This window comes from Pseudorasbora parva, chromosome 8 (assembly GCF_024679245.1).
Source record: "Pseudorasbora parva isolate DD20220531a chromosome 8, ASM2467924v1, whole genome shotgun sequence".
NCBI classification, from domain to species: Eukaryota; Metazoa; Chordata; class Actinopteri; order Cypriniformes; family Gobionidae; genus Pseudorasbora; species Pseudorasbora parva.
The window spans coordinates 6188560-6204580 of record NC_090179.1 but is presented as its reverse complement, the minus strand read 5'-3'; the positions used below and the strand labels follow the sequence as shown (position 1 = coordinate 6204580).

Genomic DNA, 16021 nt, shown 5'->3' with positions numbered 1-16021 from the left:
CTAAATGTAGCACCTGATGCTCTCTCACGGATCCACACCCAACCTGCATGTAGTGTATATGCCAGTGGAACTGAGGAACCAGACCTTCCAATCACTGCGGCTGGCATATGGGAGGAACAACACAAAGATCCTGAAGTCATCAGAATATTCCAAAAAATGGCAGGACATGACGATCGTCTAAAAGATCAATATACGGTAGTGGAGGATAAATTGTACCACACAACCCAGTTGAAGAGTGGCCAATGTCATTACCGGATATACATGCCCAACAGTCTGATTTTGACAGCCCTGCAACACTATCATGCAAATCCGTTAAGTGGTCATATGGGTATTTACAAAACTTACCAGAGGCTGCATGAGGTGGCTTTTTGGCCAGGGATGTGGGCGGACGTAAAGAATTACGTCAAAAGGTGTGTGAAATGCCAAACCCTCAAAAGCGAGAATCGTAAACCTGCAGGGAAAATACAACAAATTAGCACCTCACATCCCAACGAAATGATAGGGGTAGACATCATGGGACCAATGCCCCGCAGTACCCAACAGAATGAGTACCTTCTTGTCTTTGTGGACTACTTTACCCGCTGGGTGGAGCTGTTTCCCATGAGGAAGGCCAATGCACAAACTGTGGCAATGATTTTCAGGAGAGAGATTCTGACACGATGGGGTGTTCCGGACTTCATCGTATCAGATAGAGGTACCCAGTTCCTTTCTGCTGTATTTAAGGAGTTATGTGGTAAGTGGAGTGTCTCACAAAAACTCACTACAGCCTACCACCCACAAACCAATATGACAGAGAGAGTAAACAGGACCCTAAAGTATATGATTGCCGCTTATGTAGATGATAACCATAAGAAATGGGATCAATACTTACCTGAACTACGATTTGCAGTTAACTCAGCTGTCCAGGAGTCCATTGGCATGAGTCCAGCAGAACTCCACCTGGGGAGAAAGTTGCAAGGTCCAATGGACAAACTGTTGCACGGTAAGAATCTCTCTCCCGATCTACCTTCATATGATGTTGTCAATAATCTTGTCCAACTTCAATCAAAGGCCAAGGAATGCTGCAAAAAAGCACAGAAAAGACAGCTCAGGAACTACAATAAAAACAGACGGGAGGTATTCTTTAAGGAAAAGGACCGGGTGTGGGTAAGGAATTTTCCCCAGTCCAGTGCCCAACATCACTTCAGTGCAAAATTTGCTCCAAGATGGAAGGGTCCTTACCGTATAATAAAGCAGCAGGGTCCGTTGAATTATCAAGTGGCGTTGGAGTCCACGGGGGAAGATGTTCGCAATGTGCATGTGACTAATTTAAAACCATGTTACCCCACATCTGAGGAGGTTGAAATTCAAGAGAGGCAACGAATCCTTGAGATATTTCAAGAATCCGCCAGTGAGGATGAGGATTTCTTGGGCTTTTAATCCCCATTTTCCACCTTTTCCCTTACAACCATGGGTTGTTTTCTCTAGGGAGGGAGAGTGTGGCAGTACGAGGAAAAATAGGTATGTTTTCCTGTTGTGTGGCCGGATGGAGGAGGGAAATAAATTAACCGGAAATAGGAAACGTGGGTATATAAGGAGGCAAATGCAAAAGAAAAGGGGGAGAAAGAAAGAATGAAATAAAGAGAGAGAGAAAACGGATGACCTGAGACAAACCGCTGGGTTGGTGAGATTGAACGCATCACTGCTGTTTGAGCCAGGCTGGGTCGCTAAAGCGGACGTGCGTTTCCGAGGCGATCTCTGTAGTGCGGCATGCACTTTCGGCAGCTGGTGGCAGGGTGACGAAGTCTTGGTGGCTGACGAGCGGCGCGAGAGCTGCGCAGGTGAACGAACTCCTGTTTAAAAACTCCCTTAGTTTTCACCGACTCCCTCTGACTAAAACCAGTGTTTTCCTCACTGCCATCATCAGCCTGAGCGCAGCGCGGAGCGCTGTGGACACACACACACACACACACACACACACACACACACACACACACGCACCCACCCATTACGCGAACATACCTGAACATTCACGCACGCAAATTCATCACGCCTAGGCAAAGATTTTTCCCATTCCTGGTGGTTGATTTGCACGACTGTGTGTGGACACATTTTTTTCTCTTTTTGTTTTCTGGTCATGCCGTAACTGACTGTATTGATGTTTTCATCTATTATTATTTTTATTTTATTTTCTCTCGATTGCTCGTGGGAGATGAGGCTATTGTATGACGTTAATCTACAGAGTTACTTAAAAGCACAGTCATTGTAGGTTTAAGTCATGTAAGTTATTGTCCTCTTTGGTTATTTATTTTTGTCTGTATTTATTTTTGTGTTCCCATTGTAACTACATTTAACCAACTGTGAAAGTTTTTTTTGGAAATAATAGAAGGAACTTTAGGTTCTTTAATTACATTTTATTATTTCTATATCCTATTTTTTTTTTGTTGTTGTTGTTCATTTTTTTTTTTTTTTTTGGTTTGTTTGTTTCTTGTGAATTTGGGTGGAAAAAAAAATATATACCTGTGAATATGACTCCTTTGTGTGTGATCTGATTCTTTTGTTTGTAATCGGTGGCTAATAGAGCTACTCCGGGGTGACAAACGCAACAACCCGATTTTTTTGTATCTTGACAAGTTTAAGCTTGTCTGGCGCCCGAACTGTTTTGTTAAACTAAACTGTTTATTTAAGTTGGTTGTGGGCTTGCCACCGTTACACACTTAAGGGTCCAAATTGTGCTATTAACTAGTAGCTTACTAACATTCATACGCATAGGATATTGGCTGTTAATAATTACATATAAAGCTAATATTAATACCTTATTGCATGGCCATATTGTAGCCTACATGCATTAATATTACCCAATAATGTTGACAGGTTTATAATCTATAATCCCAAATTTTAGGGCGGTTGGGGGGCATGCTCCCCTGAGAACATTTTTATTTCTATGATCTACATATGTGCATTTTAAGATGTTTTGAAGGCCAAAAAAAATTGATAACAGCTTGAAAACCATATCACTGGGCAGTAGATTATTTGTCTTTCTTATCTCCACATCTCTCTTTTTCTCGGTTTTATCTTGCCCTGTCTCTTCCCCCCACAACTCTAAGCTTAGAATGATATAGTTTTTTCTTTTTTCGTCAGTGAAGAAAAAATATGGTTTACAGAGAAAAAGAGTACAGTGTCTGTTGCACACGGCTAGGGGCGAATGGCCGGATGATGTTTTTTGATGAATCGCTTTCGTCTTAGTTTCAGTCTTCATTGACCTTGGTCCACCTATCTGTGGATTTGTCTGGACGGTTTGACGCAAGAAATGTTTCGAAATCCTCAAATGCCCAGAAGCGATTCACACGTGAATGCCTGGCAGACTTGTGTTTGTGACATAAAGACATATGTGTTCATCTCTTTACATTTATTCAATATATTCCAATGGAACAGTTAATTCAATAAAAACTTTAGAAAATTGAGTGTATTGTTGTGTCAGTTCCGTTATTACTGGTTAAGCATTGTGCTAATGTTTCTTTCTCTGCGATCAGATGATAAAGTATGTTTTGTTCATTCTGTATTGTTTCTCATATGAAGTTATTGTAATGGCAGTTGCTTCTAATTCTTCTGTTCCACCTTTGGTAGTCTGTCTAACTACAACCAGTATTTGAAACGCAAGCAAACAAACGGTCTACTTTTTTTTCCAAATGTTTACTTCCAAACATTAAATTATACATAGACATGGTACACTCGATCCAAAAAAACTTCCAACGTCTTTAACTTCTGTTGGGCTAACAGTTTAGACCCAGAGACCAGATATGTAGAAAGGAAGACCAGGAGTCAGGATGATCAATCAAATGAAGAGATTTTACTGAAGAATAGTTTGCACTTTTACCGATAGAGCCAGCGTAAAAGTCTCTCTCTCTCGAGGAGGAGGAGGAGGAGGAGGAGGAGGAGGAGGAGGAGGAGGTTGCAAGCCAGCACTAACTAACACAAAATTACCACCCCAATTATACCAGTCTCAAAGGCATGGTTTACCTTATTACAGATTAAATCTGCATCTCCATAAAGTTGGTCAGCAGCAGGAAGCATGAAGTGCACTAAAACTTCCTGGTATATGCCTGCATTGACCTTGGACCTAAGAAAACACAGTTGACCAACACCAGCATTTGACATGACACCCCAAACCATCACTGACTCTAGAAACTTTACACTGGAGCTCAAGGAACTAGGATTGTGTGCCTCTCCTCTTCCTCCAGAAAACTTGATTTCCAAAGGTAATGCAAAATTTACTTTCATCAAAGAACATACCTTTGGCCCACTCAGCAGTCCTTTTTGTCTTTAGCCCAGGCAACACGCTTCTGATGCTGTCTGTTGTTCAAGAGTGGCTTGACACACAAGCCACTCTTGAACATTTATTATTTCAGTTCGACTGCCTAGCCAGCACAGTCCTTAATAATGCCTATTTAGTTATTGTTAGCCTATTTCAGTATTCATCTTGATATTCGTCAACTTGTCTTTTACCCTTGCAACTTGTCTTGTCTCTTCCCCTTTTCTCTCGCCGCTTTTACCCTTGGCCATAGGCACTTTCTCTGTTGTCTTTCTGCAAATGTCAGATCCTCTGCAAGGCAAACACCTCATTCCTTGAGTGCAGGATGATCCCGCGCAGCTTTCCAGACTTTCTCTCTGTAGGTCCGGAGTGCGAACTGGATGATGACCCGTCCCAGGACGTCCAACTCTATGGATTGTGTCAACGCAAAAACGGAGTAAGAATTACTCCGTTTTTCTACCGCGTCTGGAGTAAGAATTTTTAGGATTTTGAGCTCTTTGGTTCTGATATCTTCTCCTTCTGTTTCTTTGAGGTTTTTTAACCTTAAATTTCAACTCCTACTTTAGATCTCGGCTTGATCACACTTGCCTTGATCCATCCGAGCCACCTGCTCAATTTGCGACACCTTATTCTCGTTACTCTTGACCCTTGCAGATAGTGACTTAATTTCCTCTACCAAGAAATCAGTCGTCTTTGCCAGATTTACTATTGTAAGGGATTGATTCAGGTCAAATAACTCAAAGGGGTATTGAATTACAGTGAAAGGAACCATAATACATATTAAATGATTCAAAATTAATATTTAACACTTATTTTGTTTAAAATTTTAAATGTTATGTTCACTGTTTGTGAGCTTAGGTAAGAAAATTGATCAGTTTAAGGCAGTAATTTATAAACACATAGCCCAAGACACCTGTATAGATGAAAAAGGTAAACACAAGTTTATTGAACTATTCTAAACACACAAACTAACGAAAACACACATTCAAAAATGGGAAAGGGATGTTTATTAATGGAAAGGAGTGAAGTCCTAATGTCTCATTGAATGTCTTGTTTAGACATGATTTCTTAGCCACAACCTGAGAATCAATATACTACCAGGTCAACCTTAGTTTGCTTGCTTAGATATACGTTTTTTACCAGTTCAGCCAGAATGAAGAGTCATGTACTTGCATTTGAATGCTCCTACGAGCATGGGTTCCTCTTAGGATGGTAGTAAGTTGTTGTGTTCAGAGGGACGGATAGTTGGTTTTGCCCGGATCCTGGATAGCGTTAGCTGGTTGCTACATGACGGGAGTCTCTGAGACGCAGCTGCGCGGACTCCAGGAAGTTTTCTTTGGCGAGGTTCAGACAGAGTTTCGAAGTGTGGTGAAGAGCTCTGGGTATATCGGTCTGATATCTTGGCTGCGTCCTAAACCTGGAAAATGCTGCCTTCGGAGGACACATTTGAAGGCAGGAAGGCATCAAGCAATGTCCGAATCTATTGTTTGCTTCACTTCGCCTGTAAAGGAGTTTGTACTAATCAGCTGATCAGGAGATTGAGCTCGCCACAGGGTGTCAATCAAAACACATCACAGGATTGAAAATACTCGTCTTTACTTTCTATTAGCATGAGTGTGGTCTGAAATAAACAAATGAATGACATATTACAATAAATAATTACAATATACATACATAAAAGTAATATACATGTCTACATTCTGCAATCAATACAATTATCAGGGTCTGGACTGCACTACCAATCTTCGCCGCTAGATGGCGCGTGGCACACATATATTTTTATGTTTACAAACAGTAGATCACTGTCAAGGTTATTTCAGAGCAATACACGCAAGTGTCCACTAGATGGCGTCATGGAGACAGGTGTCTGGTGTTGTTTCGAAGCTTCTGCACATTTGCTTCAACTGTTTCAGTGCTTCACGAAGCCTCGGTCTGCCCATCACTACATATAACGAGGATCGCGGATTATCCGTGTATCTGAGTAAATGCTTAGTCATCATATATATCGACAGGATTACGGAAATATACGACCAATATTGTATACTTGATACCCATTAAAGGTGTTAACATTGCACTAGGTAACCACAAGCATGATATAATACAAATCAACAACTTAAGTAACTTAAATAACTCTGTATCTGCTATATTTATGGCAGTCAGTACGACGTGAATACGACGGAGATAAACAATTCGATCATTTACACTAATCATTGCTGTAACACTGCAGATTACTATACTAACAAACATCTTTAAGTAAATAGACTTACATTTTATCATGAACGCACACACAGAAGGTAAACTTTGAAGTTTGTGTACAGGAACATGTGATGTGTGTTCTTCTCTTAACTCTGCTTGACTGTTCGGGAAGTTTCTAGCTCGCCACCTAGCGTCCTTTTGACGTCACCGATAAGTTTGTCACTGATTGGTTAAATCTCCTTAACATTGCCTCTCTCCTGAGAGACCTTCATCTGATCGATTTTTGAAGGCAGCATACATGTATCCTTCGTTGCCTTTGGTATCCCATAATCCTGTGCTTTCCATTCAGTGACAGTTGAGGAAAAAGATGGCGTCCGAAAGTTGCATTTGCTGGTCAGTTTGTGTGTAAATGCATGTTTTTTTTTACCAATATTTTCCACTTCTGGGCTCGTATTTATCAAACATCTTAGAATTACTCACAAGAACACTGCTAAGAATTGACTTAAGAGTAACAAAATTCCTGGCTCAAAGCTGCGCTTAAAAGTTAGTTATCAAGCGTCCCAATCATACTTTAAGTAAAGTGCAAGTCTAAATCTTAAGTGTCAGTCTTAGAGTTGATTTACGACACTTTGCTGTGCCACAAACTGGATTTTGGATGATTTCATAGGCATGAACCAATCATTGAAAAGATGTCCTTAGTAAAGAATATTCTCAGATAAATTAACATTGAATGGTGAAGTTCCTAAGAGGAGTTTACATCCAACACACTTTTGACAATAAAGAGTTTTCAATAGAATACATTATAATATACACATTTGAAATGAAAGATAAACATGTTTTCATCCATGTCTTAATTACAATTATTACACTGGTGTGCTGATAACTGACCCGCGTATATATAGCCTAGATTTTTTTTAATATAATCAGCCACCATGGATTCCAAAAGAAAACCGAACTGGCAGGAGGAAGAAGCGATCGCTACTGCTTGCTGAATTAGCCGAACAGCGGTGTTTATATATTTATTATAAAACCCAACACTAACCAGCGCTGAAAAAGATGATGCCTGCTCTGTCCAAACGATACCGTTTGATTAACTGCTTGTCGTCAAACATTTCGAACACATTCTCCCTCTCTTGAAAGATTTGCCCACGTCTCTGTCTCCTCAGCGCCATCTCAAGCCCCTACTGGCAACTCCTAACCACTTGAGAGACCTCTCGAGCTGTCTCAAATAACTGGGAGAGTAAGAGTGATTCTTAGCTTTAAGAAATTTGATAACTTGCTTTTATACTTAAGTTTGAAAGTAGTAGTAAATTTCATAAATTCTCAGCACTTAAGACTAAAATAGCACTTTGAGAAGCTTGATAAATACAGGCCCTGGGCCCGTATTTATCAAACATCTTAGAATTACTCACAAGAACACTGCTAAGAATTGACTTAAGAGTAAAAAAATTCTTGGCTCAAAGCTGCGCTTAAAAGTTAGTTATCAAGCATCCTAATCATACTTTAAGTAAAGTGTAGGACTAAATCTTAAGTGCTAGTCTTAGAGTGGATTTACGACACTTTGCTGTGCCACAAATGGAATTTTGGATGATGTCATAAGCATGAACCAATCACTGAATAGATGTCCTTATTTAAGAATATTCTCAGATAAATTCACATTGAATGGTGAAATTCCTAAGAGGAGTTTACATCCAATACACATTTAACAATAAAGAGTTTTCAAGAGAATACATTAAAATATACACATTTTAAATGAAAGATAAACATGTTTTCATCGATTTAATTACATTTTTTAAACTGGTGTGCTGTTAAATGACCTGCCTATATATAGCCTAGATTTTTTTATATATATAATCAGCCACCATGGATTCCAAAGGAAAACCGAAATGGCAGGAGGAAGAAGCGATCGCTACTGCTTGCTGAATTACTCGAACCAGCGCTGAAAAAGATGATGTCTGCTCTTTCCACACGATACCGTTTGATTAACTATTTGTCGTCACACATTTCGAACACATTCTCCCTCTATTGAAAGATTTGCGCTCGTCTCTGTCTCCTCAGCGCCATCTCAAGCCCCTACTGGCAACTCCTTACCACTTGAGAGACCTCTCGAGCTGTCTTAAAGAACTGGGAGAGTAAGAGTGATTCTTAGCTTTAAGAAATTTGATAACTTTCTTTTATTCTTAAGTTTGAAAGTAGGAGTAAATTTCATGAATTCTCAGCCCTTAAGACTAAAATAGCACTTTGAGAATCTTGATAAATACGGGCCCTGTTCAGTAATCATAGTATAAAAAAAGCAATCATCATGAATGCAAGCTCTAGTTGTCATGATCAGAGTTGTGACACCTGAGCCAAATAATTAAATACTACATGTTCCCATGACAACCGATTGGCAAATGGCAGTTGCTGGCACTATAAAAAGTCCTGTTCCGCAACACTATTCTGTGTTGGGTTGCAAGTATGTTTTTGTAGTGGTTTTATTGAGGTGGTGGAAGTTGTTGTATTACTGATTGGCCATGGAGGGTACCACTAGCCGACTATTAAGGTATGATGATAAATTGTAGTATCTGGCATTTGTCAACAAGTGGCATTAACAAGTGGTGTTTTCTCTTACAGTTTTTCTCTGGCACTTCTCAGTCTTTGTGTCTGTAGCCATATTGGAAGTGGTAAGATTTATCCAGGCAAGTTATATAATTTAGGTTTGATCCCATGGCTGTCTGAATTGTCTCCTTTTTTCCCCCTCTTTTCTAGTTAGTGGCTTTGTCAGGAGTGGCTATCCCATATACTATGGGGCTGGTACTGGTTTTCCCATGCAGGCTGATGTGAAACCACGAAGTTCCTACAGTTCCTGGTATGGCATTAAAGTACCAAGTCCCATTAGTCCTCAAAGTTCCATGGAATTAACTTCTAGTGCTGAAGAAGTTAAGGGTGGTTATACCAGTGTAAGCTATAGTCCTCAAAATGGCTCTTCTGGTTTTGGACCAGTGACTGATTTATATAAGCCTGGTTCTGACTCTGATGCTAGAAGCCAACTTCATGGATCTCTATCTTTGGCTGGTAGTGGCAGTCTTGTTTCTGGTTCTGTGGCCACTGCAGTGGGCCCAAGTATGAGCAGTGAGTCTCTACCCGAGCCAGCAAAGCTCCACTATCAAACTGCAGAACAGCCTGTAGTACACAGTAATGAGTCTGTGGCATCTAGCAGCCAGCAACTATTGCAGAACGGTTCCCAGTCCAGTGGTCCATTAGTGCAAGTCCGCTACCAGGCTGCAACGCATCCCATTATAAAGCCTCAGAGAAGTAGACTTCAATTTGGTGCCAACTTGCTTTCTGATACCAGGCCAGTCCATTTTCCAAGTGCTACCTATGTCAAGGCTTTGCAGCAAATAAATGAGACCTCACAACCCAACTATCAATTAGGACAAGTCAGTTATGGGTCTGGACTTGTGCCATTGCTCAGTGGCCAGCAACTAGTGCAGTCAGGCTATGGTTCCATGGTTCCGCCCAATGATGTGCAACAAGCACAGGCACTAAACCAACTTGTGGCTCAGCCCAGCATCCAACTATCACGTCAAGCAAGCAGCCAGAACTCTGAGCAAGTTATTTCAAACTCCATGGAACAGTCCAGTGGCCTACCTCTAGCACAAGTCAGCTCACAGTCTCTAGACCAGTCCATCACCCAACAACCAGCCCAAGTCAGCTCCCAGTCTGTGGATCAGTCTAGCACCCAACAACCAGCCCAAGACAGCTCACAATCTGTGTCCCAGCCCAGTGGCCTGCTGCTAGTACAAGGCAGCTCACAGCCTGTGGACCAGTCCAGCACCCAACAACCAGTCCAAGCCAGCTCCCAGTCTGTGGATCTGTCTAGCACCCAACAACCAGCCCAAGACAGCTCACAATCTGTGTCCCAGCCCAGTGGCCTGCTGCTAGTACAAGGCAGCTCACAGCCTGTGGACCAGTCCAACACCCACCAACCAGCCCAAGCCAGCTCACAATCTGTGGTCCAGTCAGGTAGCCTGTCGTCAGCCCAAGTCCGTTACCAGTATGTGTCCCAGCCCAGTGGCTTGCTGCCAGCACAAGCCCGCTACCAGTCTGTATTTAAGCCCAGTGGCCTGACGCTTGCACAAGCCCGTTACCAGTCCATATCCCAGCCCAGTGGCATGCTGTCAGCACAAACCCATTACCAGTCTGTGGACCAGCCCAGTGTCTTGCAGCCAGCACAAGCCCGCTACCAGTCTGTGTTTAAGCCCAGTGGCCTGAAGTTTGCACAAGCCCGTTACCAGTCCATATCCCAGCCCAGTGGCCTGCTGTCAGCACAAACCCGTTACCAGTCTGTGGACCAGCCCAGTGGCCTGAAGCTTGCAGAAGCCCGTTACCAGTCCATATCTCAGCCCAGCAGTCTGCAGTCAGCACAAGCCCGTTACCAGTCCATATCCCAGCCCAGTGGCCTGCTGTCAGCACAAACCCGTTACCAGTCTGTGGACCAGCCCAGTGGCCTGAAGCTTGCAGAAGCCCGTTACCAGTCCATATCCCAGCCGAGTGGCCTGCTGTCAGCACATACCCGTTACCAGTCTGTGGACCAGCCCAGTAGCCTGAAGCTGGCACAAGCTCGTTACCAGTATGTGTCTCGGCCCAGTGGCTTGCTGTCAGCAAAAGCCCGCTACCAGTCTGTATCTAAGCCCAGTGGCCTACTGCTAGTACAAGGCAGCTCACAGTCTGTGGATCAGTCCAGCACCCAACAACCAGCCCAAGCCAGCTCACAGTCTGTGGACCAATCCAGCACCCAACAACCAGCCCAAGCCAGCTCCCAGCCTGTGGACCATTCCAGCACACAACCAGCCCAAGACAGCTCACAATCTGTGGTCCAGTCAGGTAGCCTGTCATCAGCCCAAGCCCAATACCAGTCTGTGGACCAGCCCAGTGGCCTGCTGCTAGCACAAGACAGCTCCCAGTCTGTGGACCAGTCCAACACCCAACAACCAGACCAAGCCAGCTCCCAGTCTGTGGATCAGTCAAGCACCCAACAACCAGCCCAAGACAGCTCACAATCTGAGGTCCAGTCAGGTAGCCTGTCATCAGCCCAAGCCCCTTACCAGTATGTGTCCCAGCCCAGTGGCCCGCTGCTAGAAGTCAGCTCACAGCCTCTGGACCAGTCCATCACCCAACAACCAGCCCAAGACAGCTCACAATCTGTGTCCCAGCCCAGTGGCCTGCTGCTAGTAGAAGTCAGCTCACACCCTCTGGACCAGTCCATCACCCAACAACCAGCCCAAGACAGCTCACTATCTGTGTCCCAGCCTAGTGGCATGCTGCTAGTACAAGGCAGCTCACAGTCTGTGGACCAGTCCAGCACACAGCAACCTACCCAAGCCAGCTCACAGCCTGTGGACCAGTCCAGCACACAACCAGCCCAAGCCAGCTCACAATCTGTGATCCAGTCAGGTAGCCTGTCATCAGACCAAGCCCCTTACCAGTATGTGTCCAAGCCCAGTGGCTTGCTGTCAGCACAAACCCATTACCAGTCTGTGGACCAGCCCAGTGTCTTGCTGTCAGCACAAGCCCGCTACCAGTCTGTATCTAAACCCAGTGGCCTGAAGCTGCCACAAGTCCGTTACCAGTCCATATCTCTGCCCAGCAGTCTGCAGTCAGCACAAGCCCGTTACCAGTCCATATCCCAGCCCAGTGGCCTGAAGGTGGCACAAGCCAGCTCACCGTCTGTGTACCAGTCCAAACCTCAACAAACTGCCCTAGCAAGTTTTCAATCTGTGGCCCACTCAGGTAGCCTGTCATCAGCCCAAGCCCCTTACCAGTATGTGTCCAAGCCCAGTGGCTTGCTGTCAGCACAAGCCCGCTACCAGTCTGTATCTAAACCCAGTGGCCTGAAGCTGCCACAAGTCCGTTACCAGTCCATATCCCAGCCTAGTGGTCTGCAGTCAGCACAAGCCCGCTACCAGTCCATATCTCAGCCCAGCAGTCTGCAGTCAGCACAAGCCCGTTACCAGTCTCTGTCCCAGCCCAGTGGCCTGAAGGTGGCACAAGCCAGCTCCCTGTCTGTGGACCAGTCCAAACCTCAACAACCTGCCCAAGTCAGTACCCAATCTGTGGTCCAGTCAGGTAGCCTGTCATCAGCCCAAGCCCGTAACCAGTATGTGTCCCAGCCCAGTGGTCTGCAGTCAGCACAAGCCCGCTACCAGTCTATATATCAGCCCAGCAGTCTGCAGTCATCACAAGCCCGTTACCAGTCTCTGTCCCAGCCCAGTGGCCTGAAGGTGGCACAAGCCAGCTCACTGTCTGTGGACCAGTCCAAACCTCAACAACCTGCCCAAGCCAGTTCCCAATCTGTGGTCCAGTCAGGTAGCCTGTCATCAGCCCAAGCCCGTAACCAGTATGTGTCCCAGCCCAGTGGTCTGCAGTCAGCACAAGCCCGCTACCAGTCCATATCTCAGCCCAGCAGTCTGCAGTCATCACAAGCCCGTTACCAGTCTCTGTCCCAGCCCAGTGGCCTGAAGCTGGCACAAGCCACCTCGCAGTTTGTGGACCAGTCTAACATGCAACAACAAGCCCATGTCCGCTACCAGTCTGTATCTAAACCCAGTGGCCTGAAGGTGGCACAAGCCAGCTCACTGTCTGTGGACCAGTCCAAACCTCAACAACCTGCCCAAGCCAGTTCCCAATCTGTGGTCCACTCAGGTAGCCTGTCATCAGCCCAAGCCCGTAACCAGTATGTGTCCCAGCCCAGTGGTCTGCAGTCAGCACAAGCCCGCTACCAGTCCATATCTCAGCCCAGCAGTCTGCAGTCATCACAAGCCCGTTACCAGTCTCTGTCCCAGCCCAGTGGCCTGAAGCTGGCACAAGCCACCTCGCAGTTTGTGGACCAGTCTAACATGCAACAACAAGCCCATGTCCGCTACCAGTCTGTATCTAAACCCAGTGGCCTGAAGGTGGCACAAGCCAGCTCACTGTCTGTGGACCAGTCCAAACCTCAACAACCTGCCCAAGCCAGTTCCCAATCTGTGGTCCACTCAGGTAGCCTGTCATCAGCCCAAGCCCGTTACCAGTCTCTGTCCCAGCCCAGTGGCCTGAAGCTGGCACAAGCCACCTCACAGTTTGTGGACCAGTCTAACATGCAACAAACAGCCCAAGTCCGTTACCAGTCTGTCGTCCAGTCAGGTAGCCTGCCATCTGCGCACGCCCGTTACCAATCTGTGTTCCGGAGCCCTGGTTTCCATGTCTTTCCTATCCCAGAGCAATCTAGCCTTGGTTCCAAACCTCTGGGACAGCCCAGCAATGTACCTCTTCACGCTATGAGTCTGCAGTCTGTCCAGCCTGACTTCCAAGATTTAACACCTCTGCAGACTACTCAAAACAAACGTCTCTCTCCAGGCATATTGAGGTTGTTGCAACAAGTGAAGTCATAGCTGCATACTTTGTCTACTCAAGAGTTTGCTTTTGAAAAAATAAATATTTCTAAAACCAGTTCAGTAGTTTTGTTGTGTATGGGGAGGTTGGGGTTAAAGATTTGTAACCAAGTGTCTACAGGGAAGTCTTTGACCCATGGAAGTTTCAAGTATTGTTTGTGCTGCGTTTGCATGACCTCATCTTTGATTGACGTGCTCTGCTTTGTTCTTGCTTAAGCCCCATTTACACCTGGAGAAATGGTTGCTCTGATCCAAATAGTGGCTTATGCTGATCGGTGTAAATGGGGTCTAAAATACTTTCAACCACTTCCAGATTGCTTTCATAGTGTAACTGCTGATGTGGTCAAATGCATTCAAATGGCCACAAACACCTACTGACAATGCATTAACTTTATGGGAGGCATGCTACCCTTACCATTTCAGTTTACTTGTCCTTCTCAAATACTTCATTTACTTAAGCAAACTTAAATAGTCACTGTATATTTGATTTATACTGACTTAACCCTTTAGGAATCTGAGTTTTTTCTATAATGTTTTTGACATTAATTTCAAAAGGCTAATCTTAAGACTTTATGTAAATTAGAAATCTTGGGTGAACCAAAGTTTATTTAGGGATCTAATTTGCATATGTCATATGGTGGTCATCTTGGATTATAGAATTTTCATAAAGTCAAATGTTTAAATTATAAAATGCAACACTCAGGTAAATTTCAGGTTCCATGTATGGGGCACATATATTATGCGTAATATGTGAGAGGAGACTAGCCAGCAATGACTTTCGCTAAAGTATGTTTTGTTTGTTTTTTGTTTATTCTGTATTTATTTTTTATTTTTTTTGCATTGACTTGTATTAGCGTGTATTTGTTTTCCTGTTAAAGGGGCAGACCAGCCACTGTTTCTTGTGTATTTAAGTTTCTTTTTTGGTTATATTTGATTTTGATTTACTACATGTGTTTAATCCAATCATACTAATAATTGATCTGGGTGGTGTGTGGCACTTCTGTGTGGTGTGCATTAGAAGGTTGGCACTATAAATGGTGATTTTAAAGGTTACTTATTTGTGGTATATGCTCTGGGTTTCTTTTTTTTCCCTCTGCAGGTGGTAGGCGGTGTAAAAGAGCAGGCCGGACCCTTCTTGCATTCTCGAGGAGAGCCATTTCCCGATTCTATGAATCTTATTGCAGACACAAATTGTAATTGGTTTTAACCTTTTGATATGGCTTGTGTTGTACCAATAAAATTGTGATTATTGACAAACTACATTTGTTGTTTATAATCCCATTATTTTTGGAAGGCTCCTCCTGCCTTAAATAAGGAGGTTGCGTAGTCAGTTTTATATTTATTACACTACATATAATATATATATATATATATATATATATATATATATATATATATATATATATATATATATATATATATTATGCATAATAGCCCCCTCTGCCCATTGTCATGCTGCCTCTGCTCCTGCTATAAGCAGCGCGGCCAGATCTGCCTTGCACGCGTGCCGAGTGTGCACAGCTTGTACTACTGTCATTGCACCTCCCCACCCTGCCTCCACGTTACCCCTAAATGTCCTATGAGTAGTTAAACCCAGGGACGGACTGGGGCTAAAATACAGCCCTGGACTTTCTCCCAAATCCCATCATGGCCCATCATCCTGCCATTCACCCCTAGCCGTGTGCAACAAACACTGTGAATGTACTCTCGTCTTCCTCAGTTTTTTGTTTTTGTTTGTTGTTGCACGTAGCAGTATATAAGTGATCGTATTAGTGCCCCTGCTGACGACGGCTGTTGATATCAGGGGCATTTCTAGGATTTTCATTTTACGGGGGCCTTAGCCCCCAGTGAGGGTAGCCTATGAAAAAAAAAATGTTGACACTTAAGGGTCCAAATTGTGCTATTAACTAGTAGCTTACTAACATTCATACGCATAGGATATTGGCTGTTAATAATTACATATAAAGCTAATATTAATACCTTATTGCATGGCCATATTGTAGCCTACATGCATTAATATTACCCAATAATGTTGACAGGTTTATAATCTATAATCCCAAATTTTAGGGCGGTTGGGGGGCATGCTCCCCTGAGAACATTTTTATTTCTATGATCTACATAT

At 43.9% G+C, this 16021-nt stretch overlaps 1 protein-coding gene and 1 long non-coding RNA gene across 2 annotated transcripts; one reads left to right on the top strand and one right to left on the bottom strand.

Moving 5' to 3' along the window:
- Positions 1–315: 315 nt before the first annotated feature.
- Positions 316–1346, bottom strand: LOC137084071 (uncharacterized). Its single transcript, XR_010906693.1, has 3 exons — positions 872–1346; positions 553–712; positions 316–451 (listed from the first exon to the last, which is right to left on the bottom strand). It is a non-coding gene; the product is annotated as an uncharacterized lncRNA (long non-coding RNA).
- A 7554-nt stretch (positions 1347–8900) lies between these two features.
- Positions 8901–13957, top strand: LOC137084060 (fap1 adhesin-like). The gene is made up of 3 exons (XM_067449989.1): positions 8901–9029; positions 9101–9150; positions 9236–13957. Exons 1-3 carry the CDS (start codon positions 9001–9003, stop codon positions 13897–13899), a joined length of 4743 nt encoding a protein of 1580 aa, XP_067306090.1. The 5' UTR covers positions 8901–9000; the 3' UTR covers positions 13900–13957.
- Positions 13958–16021: the final 2064 nt, after the last annotated feature.

Coding starts and splice junctions, on each gene's coding strand:
- LOC137084060 (XM_067449989.1), top strand. CDS start 9,001: ATGGAGGGTACCACTAGCCGACTATTAAG. Junction 9,030..9,100: donor ACCACTAGCCGACTATTAAG/GTATGATGATAA, acceptor TTTCTCTTACAG/TTTTTCTCTGGCACTTCTCA. Junction 9,151..9,235: donor CTGTAGCCATATTGGAAGTG/GTAAGATTTATC, acceptor CCTCTTTTCTAG/TTAGTGGCTTTGTCAGGAGT.